Source organism: Cynocephalus volans, chromosome 3 (assembly GCF_027409185.1).
Source record: "Cynocephalus volans isolate mCynVol1 chromosome 3, mCynVol1.pri, whole genome shotgun sequence".
Taxonomy (NCBI): Eukaryota; Metazoa; Chordata; class Mammalia; order Dermoptera; family Cynocephalidae; genus Cynocephalus; species Cynocephalus volans.
The window spans coordinates 65,075,679-65,100,414 of record NC_084462.1 but is presented as its reverse complement, the minus strand read 5'-3'; the positions used below and the strand labels follow the sequence as shown (position 1 = coordinate 65,100,414).

Here is a 24,736-nt window from a genome sequence, read left to right as displayed (position 1 = left end):
GGCCGGTGCAGAGGGGAGCAGGGCCAGTGCAGAGGGGAGCAGGGCTGGTGCAGAGGGGAGCAGGGCCAGAGCAGAGGGGAGCAGGGCCGGTGCAGAGGGGAGCAGGGCCAGTGCAGAGGGGAGCAGAGCTGTCTACAGGGGAGGAGGAGTATCTCTCCTAAATAAGGTGGATGCTCCTCAGCTGTTTGCTATTAGAGGAAGCACAGCCTTTTAAGAAACTGTAAATCAGGTTTTTTTGGTGAAATCTCCCAAAGGTTATATGTTGACAATTAATTTGAAAATATTAAACACATTGTGCAGTCCAAATAAAACACATCTGTGGGCCTGATGTGGCCCAAAAGGACTGAAGGACTGCCAGTTGTAACCTCTGGCCCAGGCTGCAGGGTGGGTGGGAAGGAAGTGGAGACCCCCAGGTGGGGGCGGGAGGCTGGATGCCTGGCACAGGAGGTCCTGTGGGCGGGAGGGGTCTGGCTGGGAGTGAGGCAGTGTGCAGGCAGGGTGGGGGGTCCCAAGTTCTGGGAGCAAGGAGTGTCCTCTGGTGGAAGAAATCTTGGCTGGTGGTCACGAGGCATAGTCCTGGTTTTGCCTCCTGCTGGCCATGTGCTCTGAATAGCTACCTGACCTCCACAAGCTTCCTCATTTGCAAAATGGGGACACCTGATCCCTGCCCTGCCCGGCTTAGAGTATTGTGGGACTGCGGTGCTGTCAAGACACTATACCCGGTCCTGCCCTGCCCCCTTCCCTAGGTAGGGGAGGGTGTCTTGGCCACCTAGCCTCTTCCCAGCTTCCCTGGGTGGCACTGCCAGCCTGGCCCCCTGGTGACCATTCAGCCTAGTCCTTCATAGTGCTGGGGTGTGGGGAAAGCTCTGGGTTAAGGTGGGGACTGTAGGGTGGGGAGGGGTGCTGGTGGCCTGGCCCTGTACTCTCCCCCTTCCTGGGCATCTGGTGACAAAGGCTCTGGTGCACAGCTGTTGCAGCCACCCACCTGCTGAATATTTCATTGTGGGGAGGGGGCAGGAAAGAGGCCACAGCAGGAGCTGGAACTCCAGGAGAGCAGAGAGCCCAGTCTTGGGAAGTGATGATGTGCAAAACCTAAGAAACCTTACCCCACCCTGGTCCCAGTGTCCCCTTGTCCATGTCCTCCCCATCCGAGCTGCTTGCTGGGCAGAGCTCTGGCTGTGCACTTGCTCAGCTCTTCCATTGATGTGGGACTTCTCAGGAGGGGCACTCACCCCGGATAGGGTGGGAAGGAGCGTGCCAGACTCGGGAGGTCTCTAGGATGAAGGGAGCTTGGAAAGGAACGTGGGGGTGGGCTCTGACATTTTTGAGGGCCAGGGTGGACCCCTCTGGAGGTACTTGGAGCAGATCCAGAGTGCTGTGGCTCCCAAGTGGCAGAGTCAGCTCTGTGTCCCCGAGATCCCTTCACACCCAGAACTCACTGGGATCATGTGCTGGGTCTGGACACCCACATGTCCTATAGGTCAGAGCATTTGGTTCACTGCCTGCTTTGTAGATCCTGTGAAAGAGTCTGGATATTTCTCTGCCCCATCCTGGAAAACTCCTCTGCCTTTGGGGAGAACCAAGGTTGTCCTGGCACTCACAGCACGTTCTGGACTTAGTAGGGATGTTAATTTAAGTGATGGCTGCTGGGCCCCACTGGCAGTTAGTACAGAGAGTGCTGTGGTCCCAGCAGCCTAGCAGTCTGACTCTACCATGGCTGACAGTTCTAGTGTTTACTGGTGGCCTCTGGTGTGCTCTGGGACAATTATGCCCCAAAGCTGCCAGGATGGATGAACAGACAGACAGCAGCCTCACCCCCAGGTTGGCCTACTCAGCTGCCTTCTGTCTGCTCCTCTGCTCCCAGGACCTATTCTGCTTCTCGCTGGCCCCTGATCTGAGCCCCAGGCTCACACCTCGGCCCACATGCGCAACGGCTGCTTCACCTCAAACTCTATCCCCTTGAACCAAGCACTGCCCCTCACTAGCTGCTGGGGCGCCACTAGTGTTCCCCTCATGGTGCACCCCTTCTAGCCCCCAGGGTCCAGCTGTAGCTTCCTTCTAAAAGCCAAGTCCTAGGACCTGATCCCTGCTCTGAGACCAGGCAGCCCCGGCCTCCCACTGCAGCTTTCTCCTCCCCTCCTTGGAACACTAAGCCTCCACTTGCCCTGCCAGCCTGGCAGCTCCTGGAGGGCAGGGCAGAACCGTGGCAAGCCTAGAGAGTGTCCGCTGCCAATGGTGCTGGAGCTGGTACCCGTGCCTACGTGTATGTCCACGGCAAGAGCGGGCCACCTGTGGCTGGATGGGGTCTGAGCGGTGGCTGCAGAGCTGGGCCCTTACCTCAGCCTGAGTGAAGTTCACCAGGGCCTCCCCGACGCTGCCCTGCTGGGCGTGGAACAGCCGGCCAAGCTGGGGGCCCCGTACTACCCGGTACAGCAGGTGGTGGGGGTCGGTGCCTGCACTGGAGCTGGCTCTCAGGGTCTGGCTGCTGAGCGGCTGGACAGATCCTAAAAGAGGCAAAAGGGGTCTGTCAGCCTTTGACCGGGAGCTGCGGCAAGGCCTGCACTGGCCAGAGGCAGTGTGATCCCAGCGTGTCACCTCAGCTCGGCCCCCGCTCTCAGGCAGGCAGGATCACCATGCTCGGCAGACCCACCTGGGCAAACGGTCAGTGTCTGGCTGCCCTCCAATGACAGGAGCACTTGCTTCTGGGCTGTCACTTGGAAGAAGTGTCCAGGCGAAGTGTGCTTGCCATCGGAGAGGCTGAAGCGGAAGCCTCCATCCAAGGCTCCTGGGGACAGGGATGGAGATGGGTACTGCTGGCCCGAGATGGCCCCCCATCTTCAGAGCCTCACTGTGGGCTGCAGGACTTGACAACCCCCCTCTCAGCACCCACCTGTGTGTGAGAACAGCACGAGCCCGCCATCCAGCTGGGCCTGTGTGAAGCTGAGGACCTCGGTGCCCCGTGCTGCCTGAAGCACCACCCGTCCATTGCTGGGCTGCTCGATGGTGTAGATCAGGTCCTCAGGCCCTGAGTCGCCGTCTGTGCCCCTGAGGGCCTCCACAGGGATGGGCACAGTGGCCCCCTCCCACATCTGGGGACACAGGCCTGTGAAGGTTCTGCCCCTGCCACGCTCACCCACTCCCTTCCTCCCTGGCCCTGGGGCTGCCATCAGGGCACCAACCCTGCTGCGGCTTAGGACCTCGGCTGGCATTGAGGCCTGTGGCACTCTGGGCTCCCCTGCACAAAGGACCCTCCACCCCACTCACCTTTCCCTGACACCCTGGGGCCTCCAGGCCCCAGGCTCTTTCCTCTACATCTGCCCTAATCCTGCTCGCTCCTCAAGGCCAGCTCATGTCCCTCCCCCTAGCTAGGAAGGCTCCTCAAGGCCAGCTCATGTCCCTCCCCCTAGCTAGGAAGGCCCCATCTCTCACCTTCACCAAATTCTCACTCCCCAGAGACGCTCAACCCTGACCAACAGTGCTGCTTAATCTGGCTCTGTCTCACTGATAGGCAGGGGTCTCCCTTCAGATCCTCCATGTGTTTGGGCAGGGGCTGGGCACAAGATGGGAATGGTGATTTTTGGCCTGCCCAGGATACTTAGAAATGGCCTCTCCTTTCAGCCGAGGGAGCGGGTGGAGGCACGGAGAGCGGAAAGGCTGATGGTTGGCCCACTGTCCTGTAGCATGGAAGCCACGCCGGGCTGAGGACCTGGGTGTTTCCAGCACAGTCACAGACCCTCCCACGTACAGAACGAAGGGCAGCCCCTTCAGGCCTCCTGCTTAACAGCAGGGCAGGACCCTGTTCCTGGGATCCTGTTACATGTCCTGCTGAATCAATTACTTGGGGGCATTGTTGGGGAGGGGCTACTGAGCCTTCAGGCATTCCTGGGCTCCCATCCCCAGCCCCTGGAAGACCCCAGGCAGAGTCCTGGAACGAGGGGGCCATATCTATGTGCCGGAGCTTCAGCACTGAGCTCCTGGAAAAAACACGGGTGGATGGCACCACCTGGTGGCCAGGCTGCCACATAGCATTTCTGACCTGTGGTCTCAGGGTAGCCCATAGTCTGTGTCCCATGGACACATGCTGGCCTCCTCACCACAAGGCCGCCCCCCTCACAAGCACATCCTACACCTCCAAAGAATCCCAGTGCTCCATGTCAGAGACAGCCCAAGTTAGCTCTTTTCTGGAAATTTCCATGGCCCTGCTGACTGGGGAGTCTACATCCTAGATGCTGGCATTCAAAGCCCTGCCCATTCGCTGTGGTGCTATGTGGGTTTAGTCAAGCCACACCCTTTCTCTTCCACCAGTAGCTACTTTTGTGACCATGGAGAAGTTCTATCCCCTCTCTGGGCCTTCACTTCCACCTCTGCTGAATGGACACCACTGCTTGGCAATGGATAAGGTGGGGAGCTTGGGGAGCCAAGCTCGGCCTTCACTTGCTAGGGGTGGAGGGAGGGAGCTTGACTGCTCCCCACCTGAGGCCCACTGTTAAGGGCCTGTAAGAAATTTTGTCAGGTGTTCTGGTCTTGAGCCTCAGAAAAAGCCTCTGCTGTGGGTGAGATCAGGCAACAGCAGGGCCAAGTGTGGCCATTCACAAGGTTGCCCACTGCACTTATAAGTATGCAACAACACAACCCCATACCTGTCTTCTATTTTCAGTGCAACATCACATCTCTCCTTCCAACAACTTTGTGAAGCATGTGGCAGTGTCCCCATCTTGCAGAGGAGAAAACAGCCTCCTAGAAGGGGAGCTATATGCTGGGAAGTGGGGATCCTGGCCTCCTTCTAGGAGAAGAGATGGGGGTGGTCCCAGAGATGCTCTCACCTGCAAGCCTGTGTTTGTGGTGAGGATGGGGGGCTGGTCGTTGACAGGCAGGATGGTGATGGTGAAGGCCACAGGATGGCTCTGACGGTCTATCTCCGAGGCATTAGCCACCAGGATGAAGCTGTCTGTCAGCGTCTCGCTGCCGTCATGCACATAGCGGATCAGCTGCTGCTCCACCTGTGGGCAGGCCCAGGGCTGGCATTCAGACCCGGCAGGCCTGGGACTCACCATGGGTCTCAGGCCCAGCACCCTTCATGTCCTGCCTTTGGGTGTCTGAGGAGACTGCCTCCTTCAGAGCTTCAGTTTCCACAGGTGGCAAATGTAGACAACATTTTCTACCTCCCAGAGGGGTTGTGAAGAAGAAATGAGATAAGATATTTAAAGCACAGGTGCCCCCTAAACATGGCTACCTGTCTCCTTTCTGTATATATCCCCAGACTGGGAGTTCCTGGGGCTCCTGCAACTCTGCTCCCAGAGCTAGGCTGCAGTCCCGTTCTTCCTGGCAGCGTACCTCTCTCCAGGAAAAGGAGCTGATGGTCCCGTCCTGAGGTCGTTCTTCCCTCTGCAGGACCCCGTGTCGGGGCGGCTCTAGCACCTGCAGCTCAAGACCCGGCAGCGTGGGGAAGTAGGGTCCAGTGACACGGAGCAGTGGAGGGGCCAGGGTGCGGATGCCGCCCTCGGGGACGCTGAAATTCTGCACCTCCAGTGGGATGGCAGTGGGCAGCACCTCCAGCTCCATACGGATGCCCTCCAGGGGAGCACCCACGCCTGAGGCCACGTCCAGGGAGAAGGTGTCATTCCAGGCCTCAGGGCGGGAGTGCAGGTACAGGACCCTGCCCGCGTCCACTGCCTCTTGAGAGAAGCTACGCACGGGGTCCAGGATGGGTGGCCCATCTGCAGAGGCGCCGTGCGACACCATCACCAGGTAGCCGGCGCTTGGTGGGCTCTTCACTGAGAACATGATGTCTGACGGCTGCACTGCCTCCTGGGCTGCCTGGTTAACAGAGGGCCACAGGGACTCACTGGGGGGTCACAAAGGAGGCTGTGTGGCCCTAAGCAGCCAGAACAGGCTCAACCTCCACACACCCCCCTTCCTCCAGACAGCACTGCTCACTCACACACACACACACGTACACTCAGGTTCACACAGATACGCAGCTGGTCAGAGGGACTACACATTCACACCCACCCCACAAACTGGTACACTGTCAGTCACATAGCCTGAGACATACTCCCTCAGAGAGGTGCACGATCACATATCCCCAGACTCAATGATACAATCGCATCATATGCTGACGTAGTCACACGTGTACACAGGTACACACGTGCATGTGCACAGACACACACACGCACACACGCACACAGAGGTCTTCTCTGCTCAGGCTCTGTTCAGGCCTGTGGCTGGTTTGCCCGGAGCCTTCCTCCCCACCCCTGACCACCAGAGGGCACCCCGCCCTTCTTAGAGGCGCAGGTTACTGCACAATGGAGCTTGCAGACCTGGGTCCAGCCCAGGGGCCACTGGGTGCTCTCTCAATTGATGGTCCAGCCACAAAAAGCTAAACAACACCCCCAAATTCATTCCTGATTTTGGGTCTTTGTCTGGAATGTTCCTTCTGCCTGGAATACCATCCCCCATGCTCCGCTACTGACACCCCTACTCTTCAAAGCCTGGCTCAAATGCTGTCCCCTTCAAAGTGAGGACTTCCTGACACTGGATATGTTTTGTCACAGCCTGCCCGAAAGCCCAGACATCCAGAATCAGAAAGGTCTCAGAAATTGGCTGTGTAGGAGAATAAGGCCGAGAGAGGGCAAGGCACTGGCCTGAGGGCACTACAGCAAATCAGCAAGCTTGCCGGATGGCCGGTGATTGCTCTGTGAGGTTCCTGGGTGGGCAGACCCCTTGACATACTTTCTTAGTCCTCATCTGGGGTCTGAGAAAAGAGGTGAGGCCACAGGGATCTGAGGGGCAGCGAAGCCTGTCTCCGTGGTCAGCAGTCCTCAAACCTCCCAGGGAACTTATTAGAATGCAGATTCTCAGGCTCTACTTCAGAGATTCTGTGGTTCTGGGTGGGGCCCAGGAATCTGCATGGTTAGCCACAGCATGTGCACATGTGTATGTATCTGGAGGCACACACAACTCATAGGCACATATATACTTAACATACTCCCCAGAAACTCTTGGAAATACATGTATCAGTGAATACCTCACCTAGAAGCCACTGTAGTCATCCCAAAATGTACAGACATGCTCAGCCTGAAGGTCAGGGTGGGTGGGCCCCCTCTACCTGGCCCAGCCTCTCTACCTGGCCCAGCCTTTCTACCTGGCCCAACCTCTCTACCTGGCCCAGTCCCCTGCTTGCCACCTCCACTTCCTCACCTCCAGCTGGTCCCTTCTGATCTCAGCTGCCTCCCCCTGGAAAACGTAGATCTTCTTGTTCTGGACCAGTTGCAGTGGGGCCAGTGGTTCTTCTAGGGCAATGGTCACTTGTAGGGTGGCATCTGTGTGCACTGGTCCTGCTTCCACGGAGAAGGCCAGGGTGTCACGGGGGCTGAGACTGCCATTGTGGCTGTAGAGAATGGCTCCATCCAGCAGGTCCTGCTGGGAGAAGGCCGTGACTGGCTGTCCAGCCCGGAGTAGCTGCCCCCAGCGAGGGCCAGCTGTGACATGGTAGTGGACCTCATCCCCACTACGGATGTCCAAGTTGGTATCCAGGTGGAGTGCAGCTGTGTCAATGGTGCCCTGGCCTCCTTGAGGGACCACAAGGCTGGAGCCATTGGCCACACGGAGGTAGGGCTCTGAGGCCTGCACCTCAAGCAGTGCTGTGGCCTGGTGCTGCCCATCGGACACCTGCAGCTGGATCCAGCCGCGGTCAGCCCCTGAGTGCACAAATAGGACTCGCCTCTTCCTGAGGTCCTCCTGGGTGAAGCGGTAGATGGGCCGCGTGGGCTCATCTACAGCCACGATACTGCCGAAGAGGAGGTCCTTGCGGGTCAGCACCAGCTGAGTGTCAGCAAAGCCCGAGTCAGCGTCGCTGAAGGCCACATCGTCCGTGGTCAGCAGTCGCCGCCCACCCCGGGACACATGGAAGATGCGGCTGATGGTCTGCACGGGGGCATGATCATTCACGGGCTGGATGGCCACTCGGAAGACACCCCGTACCTCCTCCCAGGCCATGTCACCACTGCTTTCACCCTGGCGGGTAGCCACAAATGGGATATCATCTTCTGTGGTTTCAGAGTCATCGTGCTGGTAGACCAGCCGGCCATGCAGCAAGTCTTCATTAGTGAAAGAGGTCACCATCATAGCCTTGTCCTCTGCCCCTCGCCAAGCCAACCTCCCATGGCGGGGCCGCTCCATGACCTCATAGAGGTAGTTGGCACTGTTGAGACTCTTGACGAAGAGATGGTCAGCAGAGAGGACACCCTCCCCACCCTCAGGCACCAAGAGGAGGACGTTGGTGAGGATGGGAGCATCGGGGTCACCACCAATGTGGATGGGGAAGGTATAGAGTGGGGAGAAGTGTGGTGGAGCTGTGACACGGAAACGGAAGTTGTCCTCGACTGCCTCCGAGGCACGTGCTGTGGCCTCATAGGTCACCCGACCAGCCTGCAGGTCATCCTGGGTGAAGCCCTGACTGTCTGACAGCCTTGTGCCCTGTAGCTGAAGGTTGCCCTTCCTGGGGGCCTGAACCACCTCATAGTGGAAGGTGGTGGGGCTTGGGCCTGTCTCCTCGAGGGTGGCCTCCAGGTGGGCTGTGGTGAGGGCCTCCTGCTGGGTGTTCTGCATGTGCAGTGGCTCCAGCTGCAGCATCCAGACCGTGGCTCGCTGAATGGTCACTGGGAAGGACAGATTGCTCAGGGTCTCCTGGCCCACCTGCACCTCCAGGGTCAGGTTCTCCACAGCATCGTTGGTGCGGTGCTCTGGGTCAGTGCTCAGGTACCTCACACGACCCTGCTCCACATCCCGCTGGTGGAAAGCCTGCGTGGCCCACCACTCAGCGCCCTCCACCCCACCTGCCCCCTGCTTCTGCAGCTCTCCAAAATGCAGGGCTTCGGTGACTCGGAACAGCACACTCACGTCCTGCCCCACAGCGTTGGTCTCCACTGACAGGTTGGCAGGCAAGATGGGTGCAGCGGAGCCCTGAGCCAAGCGCAGCCCTGTGCTGTGGTGGACCTGTATGGCTGGCCGGACGGCCACCACCTTCAGTGTCGCTGGGGGGCTGGCCTGCAGCCCGTCGCTGACCCGGAATGTCAGGTCCTGTGCAGGGCCACCGCGGTGGACATAGACAAGGCTGCCCATCTCCAGCTCCCTGCAAGAGAACTCAGTTGCTGGCTGCCCGGGCTGGTCTCGGCGCTCCACAGGGAGGCTGGCAGGGGTGCCAAGGAGCTGGAAGGTGAGGCCCTCGCAGGCAGAGTCCGGGTCGTAGGCCTGGAACACCTCGGGCCCCAGTGGCTTCTGCGTGTGTTCCAGGATCACCATGAGGCTGCCGTGCGGGAAGATGACGCGGGGTGGGTCGTTGACAGGGTTTATCTGCACAGGCAGGATGTAAGTTTGGCCCCTCCGCAGGCATGAGGGAACAGGTGCCCGTGCTGTCACGGACACCTCCAGCACCAGCTGGTCGGAGGTGTCCTCAAAGCCATCATGGACGAAGCGGGCCTTGCGGTTCACGACGTCCAGGAGGGTAAACATTTTCCGTGTCTGGGCACCCGGGATGTCCAGCTCTAGCTCTCCATGGCGTGCACTTCGGCTCACGCTGAACAGCACCTGGGATTTGCGCAGCTCAGCCTGGGTCAGGTCCAGCGTGGGCTGCACATGCCGCCACTCAAGCCAGGCCATGCCACCCTCAGCCACCACCAGTGGGCTGATGGTCAGCAATTGAGTGAAATTGGCAAAGACAGGAGGCAGCCCTGGTTCAGGCACGCATGGCTCAGGCAGCTCCATGGCCGGCCACGCCTCAGGTGCCAGGGTGGAGAAAGCTTCATATGGGCCATAGGCGTCCTCTTCATACTCGTCCTCCTCAAGCCTGCAGCCAGCTGCCATGCTACGAGTCAGCAAGGCTTCCCGGAGCCCCCACCTCTGGCCATTGACACTGAGGTCCTCCATGCAGCCCAGCAGGGAGGCGTTGGCAGCCCCCGGTGCCAGGCCCAGGCGGTGTTCCTGGAGGTAACGAGAGGCCTCTGCATCCAGCCCCCCCAGGAGGAGACTGCCACGTGGCTCCAGGTAGCTGAGGATCCCGCGGTTGGAAGTACGTGTGGGGTACTGGTCCACAGAGATTTCCAGCTGGTGAGCGTTCATGTGGACACTGACCTCATGGGGCTGTCCATCAGCCACAGGCACACTGTTGTGGAGCAATACAGTGCCCTGGCCCTTCTCCACTACAGCCCGCAGGTGGCCTTCAAATATGTCCACATAGATGAAGTCCCCACGCTGGCCCCCTGCCTGGAAGGCCAGGGGTGCCTGCTGGCTCCGCGTGGTGAGTGTAAACTCCAAGGTGCCTTCATCCTGAGTGCCCCAGGCAGGGAAGGCAGCCAGAGAGTGGGGCCCAGAGAAGCCCAGGGCCACATCGTCACCAGCAGAAAACTCTTCAGCACATCCCTCATGCACATCTGGGGTTAGTGACTGGAGGAGGCTGCGGCCATTGAGGACGGCTGCATAGAGACAGCCCCTCAGGGGTCGGCTGGCTCCCCTCAGGTAGGACAGGCCAAGGCTCCCAACGCCCCCGACAAAGAGCCCATAGGGGACCTCTAGGGGGGCTCCCAGGACTGGGGCTGAGGCGTTCAGAAGCCCATCTACAGACAACATGGCCCAGCCATCTGAAATGGTCAGCACTACAGTGTGGGGGATGGAGTCACTCAGCAGCGTCCCTGCTGGGGTTTGTAGTCTCAGCTCCTCCTGGCCCAGGACAAGTCTGACCTGAGGAGAGACAGAGGGAATGGGGGACAGGACATCACTTTGAATCCATCACTTCCCTTATAAAAGCATAGTGGGTGCCCATGCTTGGGGTTGCCAGAGCAGAGGACCTGGACAAAGGCCACCCCCTCACCTTCCTGCCATCTTTTTACTCATCTTCCAAACACTTACTAAAGTGAACTTGGGACTAGGCCTGGATGGACTGTGGGGACCCCAACATGAATCAAATGTGGTCTGTGCCCACAAGGAACTGACACACAGTAGGATGCTCTCCTAGAGACCCAACTTGTATTTTTTTATTCTTTCCTTCTTTCCTTGGGTGGGAAGTGTCAGAAAAATCATCTTGGAATACAGAAGATTTTACCCATGGAATAATGGGCACCTGGGAATCCCCTGATGAGTCCCCTTAAGTAGGACAAAGCACCTTGGGGCCACTGAAGGTTGTCAGGCTCACTGCTCATGGATGGGGAGCCCAATCAGATGCTCTGTGTTTTGAAGGCTGAGTAAAGAAAAGCTCCCTGACCTGGGTGGGGAGATCCTCTGTGACACTGACACCAGAACTGGCTCTGGTGCAGTGCTCCCACAACCAGATGGTAGAATGGGTGGTGGCAGAGTATGGGAACTGAAGGAGTAGGGCACTAAGAACCATGACCTTTGAGTCCAAGTATGGAGTGCTTCTGGGGGTGGACACCACCGCTCTTGGCAGAGTGGAACGCAGCATCAGCACCAGACTGTACCAGGCCAGTGCTCAACAGTGACACCTTGTGGCAGTGAGAAGCAATGACAGCAGCAGACTGATGAGGCCATAGTCCTCTCCCCACTGGGGTGTGGAGGCAGATGGCTCTCCCAACTTTGGACTAAGACCCTGGGTTCTCAAACTCTTCATGGTTAGGGGAGAGAATCAAGAGAGAGCAGAAGACTTCTCGTTAATAAGCTTGTGGTGTCTTGTAGGACGAAATGGAAAAATGAGGAAGCTGTAGCAGTGCTGGTACTGTTGCTGTCATGGACAGACAGCAGAGATACAGAGCAACAGGTGCAATGCCAGAGGGATGTACAGGGGCAGTGGGAGCCCACGAGAGGGCACCTCACCCAGGAGAGCTTCAGGGGACCCTTCCCAGAGGAGAAGATGTTCATACTGAGACTTTAAGGAGAGGTTGCAGGTAGGCAGGTACAGGGAACAGGTGAGGCAGGCACACGCCAGGCAGAAGGAGTGTAGTGAGCAAAGGCCAGGCAGCAAGAGACCACAGGATGGCCAGGAGCTGAGCACAGCTCAGGGCCATCAGAGCACAAAGGGCCAGCTGGGGGTTGTGGTCAGAAATGAGGGTGGAGAGGGCAGGAGGGCAGAGCCTGTTCACAAGGGACTCACACTTTCTGGGATGCTACTGTCTGTCCCCACAGTGTAGAACTTGAGACCCCAAGGTAAAAGTGATTTGCACAAGGCCACACAGCCAGTTGGAAGCCATTCAAAGCTAGAGAAGGAATCCTGCTCCTGATCCCAGGGGGAGGTCACCAACCTGCAGGCGTCCAGAGTAGAGCTGCAGCAGGAGGTGGTCAGCTGGACCTGCTGCCAGGAGCAGTAGGGCTTCAGGCTGGGACGTGGAGAACTGCAGCTCTAGGTCTATGTTGGTCAGGACTGTGGCCACGGGCACCTCCAGGTGGTTCTCACCAAAGAAGGAAGCTGTATGAGAGAGGGAGCTGTGGTCAAGGCTCTGACTCTTGCCTGGAGGAGGTGAGGTGCCTCAGAGATGGATGGCGGGTTGCAGGGAGATGTTCCATCCTGGTGTACCCTCATGGTTCTATGCAGTGCTGACCGTGATCATCAGCCGCATCCCAGCACCTGCTTAGTTCTGGCACCAGAGGGCACAGCCTCTCTTGTGTGTAGCCCAGACCCTGGCTTTGAAGAGGCCAGAACCAGAAATTCCCAGCAACTCAGTCTCCTCTTTGGAGGTTCTGGGGCCAGAGGCTTCTGCCAGCTCTGGCTTTCTTTCCCCAGGCCCCAGAGGAATCTCCATCCCAGGTCTGGCCCTGCCCTGGCCAAAAGGGAAACCATCACTGGCCTGATCACCTGCTTGATGGTCACAGCCCCTAGGAATGGAGTTTCAGGAGAAGCACCCCCAACCCAAACTGATCCCTGCTCAGAATCCTTTTCTTAAGTGCCCTTGACCTTGGGCTCCTGGGGACACTTGCCATGCCTCCCTGGGTTGGCTCAGGCGTGGCTGGTGCCTAGTGGTGCTCTCAGACAGGCAGCCCACCCATTCTCCTGTCTCTCTCAGGCCATTCTTCCAGTTGCCTTTGGGGGGTGGGGGTGGCAGCTTGTTGGCCTGAGTCTGCCAAGGAGCAAAGGCTCTGAGGCCAGATGGAGACCATGTGCCATGTCAGACCCCAAATGGGCCAAAACTTCCTCCATTACCCCTGCGATTGCTTCCTGCTGTAGAGCAATTAACAGTCCCCTGTGACAGTCAGATCCGGCCTCATTGTTTCCACCTTGGCTGAGGAGCTAGGGATGACAGCAGCTGAGTTCCCACTTTCCCCAGGCTGAAGACAGGGACTGAGAAGGCCTGAGGGGCTGCTAGGCAGGCCAAAGAGGGTCTCTCAAGGCAGCAGTCCATTTCTGGGTTTGCCCAGGGTTAGTGGTCACTATGTAGGGCCCCTTTTGTCCCACTCTGGGACACCTCCTTTTTATTGCTACTTCCTGCAGGTAGTTTCCCCAAATTAGTCTCCTTTGACCACCAACCTGTTGCCATAATTTCTGGTCCTTCCGTTTACGGTGATAAAAAGCCAAATATAACTTTGGCTCTGCCCATAGACATCCAGGGCTGGGTGGGCAGACAGGAATGGGTTAAAAAGGTGAATCATCCCTCTCAGGCTTCCCTTCGACCCCTGTGAGCAAGCACAGGCTGATGGCCTTGATACCGATGATCTGGTACCAGCCACATACGTGCTGGTCCCTGGCCAGCCTGAGCCAGCTGACAGCAGCTGAGCAAGTAGCAACGGCCACCGGAGGAGGCTGAGACTGTATGCCCTACTGCGCCGACACCGCTGGGAGGGATGTCCGAGAAAGATAATGCTCTTCCCCTTAGGCAGAGCCGAAATCCCTTCGAGTTATCTCCTCCACTGGCAACACCAGAACCTTGTCTGGGAAGTTAGAGGAATCAAGCGAGACCTACACAACCATCTGGGTGGGTTTGGCCCAGCAGGCCCAGCAGGCCTAGCACACCTGGGTGCCAGTGAGGGACAGAGCAGGGAACTGGCAGGAGGAGGGCACCTGCAGGGCTACCTAATCTGCAAGGACATTGATCCTTTAAAGCAAAACACAGCGCTGTAAAGTGAGGGCAGCTTCAGCACTGAGGGTGGGGCACGTGGCCCCTGCAGGATGGAGCCCCCACCGTGGTGAGCCGGAGTGGCTTGCTGCAGCTGGCAAGAGCTGATTGTTAAACTTTCAGGAATTTTGTGAGCCAAGTAATGTTGCCCACGGTGAGAGTACTTATACCATGGAAAGAGACGAGCACGACCAGCCAGGGCACCCCCTTCCCCCAGGACGCCTACTGTCCACGTTTTCCTGCCCACCGCCCATGGAGAAGGAGGTACATCTCCCTCCCCTGTGTGGGAGTGACCCCTCCAGCCCCCGGCCACACACCCATCCACACCCCCTTGCACTAGAGTTCTACGTAAACCCGCTGGGGCATGGTGCAAGTCAGGGCTCTGGGCCAGGCAGGGAGTGAAGTAGATGGCTAGCCCTAACCACTCAACAACCTGCCTCCAGGCCCCTCTCGGTAGCAGAGAGAAACAGCCTATTTGGACAGAATGGGAGGGTGGCAGGGAGCAGAGGTACTTTCCAGAGAGCTGGGGTCTGAATGGGCCCATTGAGGGCTGGGCCCTGCTGTTTCCTGTGGGCCCGGGCGGGGAAGGGCTCACACAGGCTGCCTTGTGCTGCTGGAGCGCGCGGGCTAGGCAGCCCCTCTCCCCGACAGAGGCCTCTGAGGCCTCGCTGGCCGGGGCTTTGGAAACTCTGACAGCGCCACCCCCCTCCCTCCTTCCTCTGCCCCTCTTACTTTCTCTGATGGGCTGCAGTTGCAAGAACCCAGAATCCCTGTCCTGGAGGTGAGGGGAAGTTGGAGGGGGGTACAGGATAAAGAAGTAATGAGCTACAAGTCAATCCCAGAAGACTTCGTGGGGGAGGTGAGAGTGGTGTTGGGGAGCTAAGAGGAAGGGGATCAGGCAGTATCAGAGGAGGGTGGCGAGGTCAATTGAGAGACTGGTGGGGATACACAGGTCTCCCTTGGGTAAGGCAGAGGAGGGTTTCTGTCCCCTGACCTTCCTTAAGGCTCTAGATAACTTGACAGCAGAGAAGGAGAGGGAAAAGTAGCAGGGGCCAAGCCAGGCTCAGCAGCCTGATTGGGGTGGCAGGGTGGGGGGAGATGGGTGGGGCAAGAGGCATCAGCACAGGCTGGATCAGACCTGCCCTCAACTCTCCTGGGTCAACAAGACCCATGATTCACCAAAACACCAGTCCAGACCTGCAGCAGCTGTGTGGGCTGCCCTCTGGGCCAGGAGAAGGCACCCAGTTCAGGCCTCAGTATCTGCATTCTGTAAAATGGGCATCCCTTCTCCCTTCTATTGTGGGGATTAGTCCTGGAAGTCCCTTCTAGGTCCAGGGGTCTGCTCTCAAATATGGATGTGCAGAGGGTTAATGATGCCGGTTGCCTGGGTGGTGCCAGGCTTTTGGCATGGGAGGAGCAGGATGCCCCAGGGGTCTGGGCTGGAAGAGTGCTGCATGTATGGGCCTCTCTGTCTGAAAGAAGGTACGTAGGTGAGTGTCCAGGGCTCTGCAGATGTGTATTTGCGTGTGTGTGTGCAAGTGTGTGGGTGGCTGCTGGGGCTGTGTTTTGGGTTTGCGTCAGGCTATGTGTTTGTGTGTATGTGCGTGTGTGTGGGCTGGGAGCTGCCAGGACAGAGCAGTGATTGTGCCCAGACCTGTCCTGCCCCTCGGTGCCCGCCCGCCGTTACGTGGCTGGGCCTGACTGCATGAAAGGGGCCATGTGTTCCTGGAGGGTTCCTGCCCTTCCTGCCCGGCGCCCATCCGAGAGGTTTGCTGAAGGTGGAGAAGTCCTCTTGGCTTCCTGCCTTTCCTCCCCATGAACAGGACACTATTGTCTGGGCCCCAGGGTAGGGCGGCTCCATCCTTTTTCCTGAGACCTAAGGCTGGGGGCACAGAAAGAGCCCATGTCCTTCCCTGCTAATCTCCTTCTCAGATAGGCAGATGAAGTCTAGGTCAAGGTCCTCCAGCAAGCCACCCTCTGGTGAGGCATGGGCCATATGGGCATCTCTTGGCTCCTAGGACACTCCTAGGATGTGCGTGAGTGGGGACCTGGTCCCTGTCCCTGGGAGTCCCAAGCATGAGGTTGCTTCCATTACAATGCCCAATGCTCTGTCTGCCAGCAGGTTCATGGGACAAGGGGCCACTGTGTGTGTGGGGAGTACCTCTGCCCACCAGGCTCCCCACTCCCTCCCAGGCCTGGATGAGGGTGGGGTCTCAAGCATAGGCAGAATCCTTTTCCACTTTGTCGGCTACTGCAGAGCCTGCTCCTTCTGAGGTCTCACACCCCTGGGGCGAGCCAGACCATCCTTTTCCCTGTCTCTGTCCCACCTCTCCTTTGTCTCTGTCTTTGCCTCTCAGCCATCCCTGCTGTCTGTCTCTGCCTCTGCTTTTCCCTGATCTCTCCCTTGCTCTGTCATTGGCTCCCCGCTTCTCTCTGCCCCACCCTGGCAGTAACTGGGCACACCACCCCTTGCCTTAGGACAGTCTGGAGAGCCAGGCCTGAGGCTTCCCGCCTCCCCAGCCTTCCACTCCTTGGGTGCTGAGTCCCACAGTAGAGAACTTTGATGTAAGTTCTCTGCAGCCCAAGCCTGCAGTAGGGTGCTTGGCCTCCACTTTCCAGACAGAAGCACTGAGGCTCCAGAGGAGAAGAATTTTAACAGAGAGAAGTAGAGAGTCCACAGTTCCTGGCCCAGCCACCTGTCTGAGCCCTGCCTGCCCTGGCACCCTCACTGACCCCACTTCCTGGCAATCAATTCCTGTGTGCCCCACTCCTGCCACATTCTGGGTCGCCTGGGGGCAGCCAGGCAGCCCCGCAGCAGGCGTGCGTCATGGGCAGCAGCAGCATTCCTGGGTGTCTGCTGCCGCCTGACTTTATAAGGGAGAAAGTTTGGGAGCCCAGAGCTGCTGGGCAGGATGGCTAGTGGGGAGTGCCTGGGCCCATGGCTGTGGTGGGGGTGGGAGACCTCGACATGCCTATCTGGGAGAGGGATACCCAGTGCTGCCGAGATGGAGCAGAGGTGAGACGTGAACGGGGTGGAAAGGGGGAACCTATATTCATTCACTCATTCACTCACTCATTCATTCAGTCAGTCAGTCACGAATGCAATAATGCAGTGACGGGGATGGAAAAGGAGCATCAATCTGGGAGAGACAGAAAGCCTGAGAAAGATATTACAACTGAGAGCAAGAAATAAAGACCCCGTCTCCACAAAAACTGAACTCAGTGACACAGACCAAGGTCCAAGGAAGGAGATGGAGGAGGAAAAATCAAGAGAGGCGGAGAAGGCGGGATGTTGGCAGTGAGCCTGCTGCTGTGGACAGGAGTGAGGCGGGTAGCCAGCCAGCCAGCCGGGGAGGGAGGGGTCGTGTTCTGAGGCCAAGTCAGGCTTCTCCACCATAGCCCCTTAGGGTTTGGCACCAGGGGTGGCAGATCCTGGCTCCAGGTCCGGGCAGGCAGGGGTAGTCTGGGAGTCTCCCTGAGGGAGCCTGAAGGGGGCTGTGGGGTGGAGTGCTCTGGGAGGGCCGAGGCAGGGATGAAGGGCTCTCTGTCTCCCCTCATGGGTGTGTGTGTGTGCAGTGGTCCACCTGGGAGCTGAATGCTGGCCCTGTGTGAGGGCAGGGATGGGACAGGGGCCCGGGCCCTGCCCCTGCAGCCAGGCCCTCCCTGAGGTCAACCAGGCCCTCTGGATCTCAGGCCAGATCCCCTTCCCTTTCCCCTCCAGGGGACTCTCCCCTGCCTTTGTTCCCACCAGCATTGTGCCCCCAAGCCAGGGAACTTTGGGGAGGCTTGTGTGGGGTGGACAGTTCCCTCTGATTTAGAACGGGAGCTAGGCCCCAGGGCCTGGGAGGCTGGTGCTCGCATTTCAGAGCTGGGAGAGCAAAGGAGTGTGCCGACATGACCCACAGAGCACCACAGGCTCTGCATAGCCAGTGCCGTGTGTACTGTGGAGGCCAGCGTGGGGCAGATGAGGGTGCGGCGTGGGCTCACAGTCTGGCCCACCTATGGCCTCTGGATACTGGACCAAGACTGGAGGCCCCTCCTCAGCCACATCTGCCTCCCTGGGCTCCCTGGGCAATGGAGAAGCTGTCTGGTGGGCCTACTCATGTGCCAGCCCCTCCCAAATCTCCTCCGCAGGAATCCCTCCCTCAGCACGTCCCCCAGGCCTCCCAAGGCTCAGCCATCCCTAACCTAGCTGTCACCTTCCCCCAGCCCTGTTACTCTGAAGGTAACAAGGGGGAAGGTTACAGGGGACAGACTTCAGGTCAGACCAAAGGGGGACAACATAACCTGCCCAGCGGTGAGGCTGGGGTCACCAGGGCTGAAGCTAGGTGGCTCCCTGCCGGCAGGGCCGGCTGCTGGGAGGTGCTCACACATCTGCAGACCCAGAGGGCTCACTGCATCTTAGTATCCTACCCCTGATTCCAGACTGGGACTCCATAACCTAGGGCCATCTCTGTGGCTGCCTGCTCCTTTCCTGTCCCGCATGCTGCTGCCATACGGACAACATCAGATTAGTTCAATACCCCATGGAACTTAAAACAGTGGCCATCCCTCTTGGGAGACAATACCTTATCCCAGCAGAGTGCTGCAATGCCAGGCACCGAGGGGCTCAGGGTGGACCGCCGGTATGTCTAATCACTGCAGAGGCTGCTGGGGTCAGGGTGGCCCATCCACCTCACCCCGACAACTCCTGAGCCACGAGACTCATGCTCAGGATAACTGACTTTCCGTCAAGGCCAAGGAGGCCAGGGCAGGAGAAAGGTTTCCCCAACCACCGGCTGAGCCTGGACCCTGGTCATTGGCCTCAGCTACTGGTCCTCTAACCAAGTGCCTTCAGTAACCCACGCTGAGTGGCATATATTGGGGAAGCCCTTCTAGAAGGTGAGCACCCCTGGAAAGAAAGCAGGGGATGGGGGGTGGGTGGGAGATGCTGAGCTTGGTCCACAGATGCTGACAGGGGCAGGGCTAGTGCCCTGGGCTCCCAGCCACGCGTCCCAACCCTGGAGCCACGTGGGACACAGAGGAAGTGGGAGGGAAAATGAGAGGTTTTGTTGGAGGAAGCAGCCCAGGGTCCACCCAGGCTGGAGGGCTGGGACGGGGGAGGAGCAGGGGCCTCAATGGAGCCTTTGTGGAAGCCCTACTGCTCCCTAGGCCCTGGGCGAGGAGGTGGGGCTGCTGCGGTGGGGAGCGATTCCAAGAGGCTTTTCCCTGCCTTATAATTTTCCTCCTTGTGCAGGGACATGGATGAATTTCCAGGCCCTTTCCACATCCCCTTTCCACCCTGCTTTCCTGGCCCTAGGGGGATGTGGGACCCTCACCTCAGTAGACTTAGACTAGGGGAGGGTTTCTGGCAGGGAAGCAAAAGAGTGAGGGACCCTCACCTGGCTTTGGGCCTGCTCAGCCCCCCAGCCCTAGCAGGGTCGCTGTGAAGCATCTCCCATTTTACAGGTGAGGAAACTGAGGCTCAAAGAGAGCGGTCTCCTGTGCTAGGGCCTCATAGGGAGAGGCAGAGCTGGGTTTAAGTCCCTGTGGGTGTGGCTCCAGAGCTGGGTGCTATGGTGGTCAGCGAGGGGCGTGTGTGATGTGTGCGCACGTGTGTGCATGCAGAAATAGTGCTGGTGACGTTCGGTTGCTGCATGTGAATTGGAAGCGGAGCATCTGCCACTGGCTGCAGTGGGAGGAGGGTATGATTGCTGGCCCCGCCTGGGGAAGACACACTTTTTCCCTTCTTGTCCCCCGGGGCTCCCTCTGTCAGGGTTGGGGTGGAGGTGGGAGAGAGTGAGGAAGGGAGGGAAAAGCACCTGCTTTCGGTGGGTGGTTTGGCAGCCCGGCTTATCCCAATGTGGCTGGATCGGATCTGGCTCTGGGGCTGGCCAGAACAGGGAGGGATCTTCTTCAGGGGCTGGCTGGGGATGGCATGTTCCAGAAGCCAGTGATAAGTGCCAACCCTGCCCACCAGTGGCTTGGAGGTCAGGGAAGAAGGTGGAGAGGCAGGGGGTCGGGGGCCTTCCCAGGGTGGGAAGCTGCCCCCAGGAGGCAGATGAACCAGGCCTTCTCCTGGACGGAATCCCGAGCCAGGCGCCTACCGCTTGTTTCTGAGTCCCCCTCAGCCCTGGCAGCTCTGGCATGAGAAACCGCTAAGGACAGGGCTATTGGGGAGGTGTTTCGGGGCTTCCCAGCCTGGTGGGCTGGGCTTGGAGATAGTGAGTGTGTGAGCTGGGACGGGGATAGTGGAAACTGTGACTATTGGTCTGGACAGGCCTAGACCTGAAGTCTGGTGGCCCAGCGTGTGCACAACAGGCTGTGTTCCTTTTTCTCAGTTCCCCCATCTGAAATAAAGGAAGAAGGGTGGGATGACCCCACACACAGAAGTCCTATGTCCAGGGCAGATGCTTGGGTCAGGGATCACCTGCCCCTCCCTTCAACATACACACACACACTCTCACTCCACTCAGAGCCATGTGCTCCCATGCTCTCTCTGGCCTCAGTTTTCCCATTTGTAAAAGGGGACCCAGATGGAGAGACTGACACACACCTGGCTTCTGGCCAGCCAGCCCAACAAGAGGTGACTGGGGAGAGGTCTGGTCACTACAGTAGGTATAGCAGTGCCACCTCTGGCCAATTTTTTTTTTTCTTTTAAAGATGACCGATAAGGGGCCGACCCGTGGCTCACTTGGGAGAGTGTGGTGCTGACAAAACGAAGTCAAGGGTTAAGATCCCCTTACTGATCACCTTTAAAAAAAAAAAAAATATATATATATATATGTATATATATATATATATATATGTATATATATAGGAATCTGTACCCGTGGCCTTGGTGTTATCAGCACCACACTCTCCCAAGTGAGCTATGGGCCGGCCCTCACCTCTGGCCTAAATGGCCACAGGCCTGTCCAGAATGGAAACTCTTGAGGACAAGACCCGGGGCCTTGCATCCCTTGCCTGGGGCATCTGTGCATCCAGAAGGCCCATGGTCAAATGGAGGTGGCATTTGGCCCCACATGAGGGCTTTTCTATCAGGCAGAGCTGCATAGCGACAGGCAGCATAGTGAGCTCCTGGCACTGGTTGGGTGCCAGCAGGAAAGTGTGGCTGGGAGGTGGACCAGGAAGCCCTAGTGTCCTTGCTGGTGGCCCTCTGATTTAATAGGGCCCTCCAGAGATCCCCAGACTGTGACCTCCCCTGCTGGGCAGGCCTGACTGCTCCTGAAATAGGTTCCTGCCAATTCCCTGGATGCCTTCAGCCTGCCGGCCCCTCAGGAGCTGCACCCATCACACCACACTCCCTCTACCCACCTTGCTTCTCTGGCCTCAGGCATAGTCTCTTTGATGAAGCACCCAATCTCTGTCTCTAGCACTAACTCTCCAGGGCTCTGGGCCCACAGCCAATGTGCCCTAGAGACCTATGCCAGGAACACCCATAAGAGCCCCCAACCACACCCACCCATCACAAGTCAGACTTAGCATCGCCACTCCCCTAGCCTTCTCACCATCCCAGTGAAGGCCTGCCCATCCACCCATTGCTGGGCAAAGACCTGAGAGTCGTCTGGACCCTCTTCCTCCTCCTCCCCACAGCCCACCACTGTGTTCCACCCATCCTGCCCCTACATCTCCCTCAAGTTAGTCTCTCTGTCTTGCTCCTCTGTGCCATCTCACAAGGCCGACTGCCACCAGCCCTTGCCTGGCTTAATGAACTTCCTGCCCCTCTTTGCTAATGGCAGCCATGGTGAGCCTAAACTGAAGCTTGCCCCGCATCCTCCCTTGCCTGGGAGACTTCAATGACTCCCCACTGCCCCAAGACCAGGCCCCAACCCCTAGTGCGGCACTGAAGGCCCTGGCTGGCCTTGCCCCTGCCCACTGGCCTTTCCTGCTCGCCTCCCTTGCACACACCATGCACCAGCCTCACCAGGCCTTAGGCTGTTTCCATCCACACCTAGCAGGTCCCTGCTCCCTGCCTTTGCTCCGGCTGGGCCTTCTGCCCGGCAAACTCTTCTTTCCTTTTTGCCTGTGAAACGCCTTCATGCTTCTTCAGGAAAAAGTCCTCCTCCACCCTTACCCACAGGCTTGCAAAGCACCTTCTCTGCATTTCAGGTGCAAAGACACTCAACTGTGGCTCAGGGAGTGGTTTCTGTCACCTCTCTCCACTAACACTGAGCCCTGGGGACAAAAGTGCTCTTGCTTGGTGAAGGGAGATGGGAAGAAAGGAGGGAGGGCCCAGCAGGGTATGAGGGACAGCCACACTTCCCTGGCTGGCCCAGCTGGGGGGCCGTGCCTGGGAGCATACCCTGGCCTTCCCCACCCACCTTGTATTACCTCCAGGCTTCTTTCCAGGCCTTGTTAGCCCTCTAGTGCTCAGAGGCAGGGGGCTGGTCACAATGGCCAGGGAGGGGTGAGGGACTGTCCCAGCCAGAGACTGCTTTTCTGGGCCTGTGGTGACAGAGTCTGGTGCTTGTTTTTAGAGAAAATAGAATCAGAGCCCCTATTTATAGCTGGAGGCCATAACCACAGACAGGAGACCGATGGGGTTTGAGGCTGTGCAGGCTCCTTCTCTGGGAGGGGTGGGGGTGGGACCATTCCCAGGCCCCCTGCCCCCCTTTCTCAGCCTCCAAGGAAGTGCCTGTGGGATCTCGACATTCCCTGGGACAGGATGTAGCTTGCTGTTTGGGGTGGGAGAGGGGACCTGGGTAAGGGGGATGGAAAATTTCTTTTGGGATTGGTCCCTGGGGCCCAGAGTCCCTTGTGAGAATCAGCAGAGGTGAAAGACTGTTGTGTCTACTGAGAAGGAAGAGAAGGACCTGAGGAGGGGTAGGGAGCACTTTGGACTGCCACCAGGACTGGGTAAAGGACAAGGGAAAGAGAAAAGAGCAGGACCGGAGAGATGGGGGAGAGACAGACAGACAGGGATGGGGAAGGATAAGATGGAAAGACAGGCATGGGGGAGAGAGAGAGACAGAGATGGGAGAGAGGGACAGAGAGAGGGACTGGGGAAAGAGAGATCAGGATAGGGGAGAGAGACAGAGATGGGGGAGAGAGACAGAGAGAAAGGAATCGAGGAGAGAGACAGAGATGAGGGAGAGAGACAGAGACAGGGGTGGGGGAGAGAGAGAGACAGGGATGGGTAAGAGATGGAGAGAGGGGGATGGGGAAGAGAGAGAGATGGGGTCAGGGAGAGAGAGACAGGGATGGGTAAGAGATGGAGGAGGGGGATGGGGGAGAGAGAGCTGAAGCCCAGCTGACACTCTGAGCAGAGGGAGACAGAAAGAGCGAGGGAAGACTGAAGTGGGGGTTTCTGTCCTATAGAAAGTGTCATGGTGCTCTAGGCATAGTGGTCAGAGGCTGAGTTGGATCCAAGTGAGGAAGGGCAGGAATTAAGCATCTCTGTGGCCTTCATCCTAGAAAGCCAGGCCTTGCCCACCTCCGTCCCCCGGGGCCCAGGGCCTGGAGACCCTCTGTCCTGGCAATCTCAGGGTGGGAGGCCCAGGCCTGTTGGAACAATGCAAAGCTGTGGGCAAATCTCATGCAGATGCACTTTTATTTATCAGCAAGATCCCTGAAGGACTATCCTAGACAGAGGGGCAGGGCAGGGCCAGGACCCTTAGGAACAGGTCTGGCCTCTGGCTTGCTGGGGGTCAGTTACTCAGGCCTGGAGGGGTTTCAAGCTGAGTCTATGGCCTGGGTTTACACCTGCTGCCAGCCTCTATTCAGACCCCTCCCTTGGTTGTGCTTGTTGGGGGCTATGGGTTGACAGTAGCCTGGGGCATGTGTCATGGAGCCATAGCCACAACCGGTGACTCAGACTGTTAAAAAAAGGAGCAGCTCCGAGTGGTGACTCAACTGGCTCTGGAGGGGCTGGGTGGGTCTGGCTGGGACAAGATGGGGTGGTCTGGGTTTATTTTTGGCAGGGTGCGGCTGGGGCCAGGGGGGGAATATGGGAACCAGGGCTGGAGAGGAGCCACTACCCTCATCCTGGGAGAGCCCCAGGGCTCCAAGCCAACTTAAGAAATTCGTTTCCTAATGCCAGGGAGCTCTGGCAGGCTGGGCTGCCTGTCAGCCCCGTTGCAGGCCCAGCAGCCTTGCAGTGTGGCCCAGGACAAGCAGCTGGCTCTCTCTGGACAGAAGCAGAGTCCCCTGTCCTGTTCCAAAGAGACTTGAGCTCAGAATTTTAGAGCTGACCTAGGAGACTGAAGATCCCGCCCAGAGGCTCAGAAAGGGACAGGGGTCTGCCCAAAGCCACACAGTAGGGCTAGGTATCCCAAGGGCTAACACACTATCACACAGCTGGCTCAGGTCTCTACATCTTCTCCCCTGCTCAAGGCCTGTCAACAATTGGAGGAGCAGACCCCCATTTGGGCACCCACTCCTTGAAGTGCTCAGCTGGACTCCAGATGGATGGTCAGAAGCACATGGGCCCCAGATGCCTGGAGATGGAAACTAAGCTAGAGGCAAGCACCTGGATTCTATTAGCACACATCCGGGGAGCTGGCCAGGCCCTGCTCAGTGGGCTGTGGAGAAGAGGTACCCTTGAGCCACCTCCCCTTCTCCATGTCACTTGGTTGCACACAGACCCTCTCATAGGGCCACCTCCTCCAAGCCTTTGCCTTGGAACCTTCCCTAAAGATTCCTAAGCAGGAGCCTGCATATTGCTGGGCCTGCCCCACCCTGGGAAGAAGACTGTAATAACA

The 24,736-nt window shown here is 58.2% G+C and overlaps 1 protein-coding gene across 1 annotated transcript in view; it reads right to left on the bottom strand.

Annotated features, from left to right (window-relative positions):
- CSPG4 (chondroitin sulfate proteoglycan 4) overlaps window positions 1–24,736 on the bottom strand; it is a 38,091-nt gene that overhangs the window by 5,016 nt on the left and 8,339 nt on the right. Inside the window, exons 2-8 of the mRNA XM_063090317.1 lie at window positions 12,249–12,412; window positions 7,201–10,737; window positions 5,335–5,817; window positions 4,824–5,000; window positions 2,891–3,089; window positions 2,651–2,785; window positions 2,338–2,504 (exon numbers count right to left, since the gene is read on the bottom strand). Coding sequence (XP_062946387.1) covers window positions 2,338–2,504; window positions 2,651–2,785; window positions 2,891–3,089; window positions 4,824–5,000; window positions 5,335–5,817; window positions 7,201–10,737; window positions 12,249–12,412 — 4,862 coding nt within the window. The remainder of the gene's footprint in view (window positions 1–2,337; window positions 2,505–2,650; window positions 2,786–2,890; window positions 3,090–4,823; window positions 5,001–5,334; window positions 5,818–7,200; window positions 10,738–12,248; window positions 12,413–24,736) is intronic.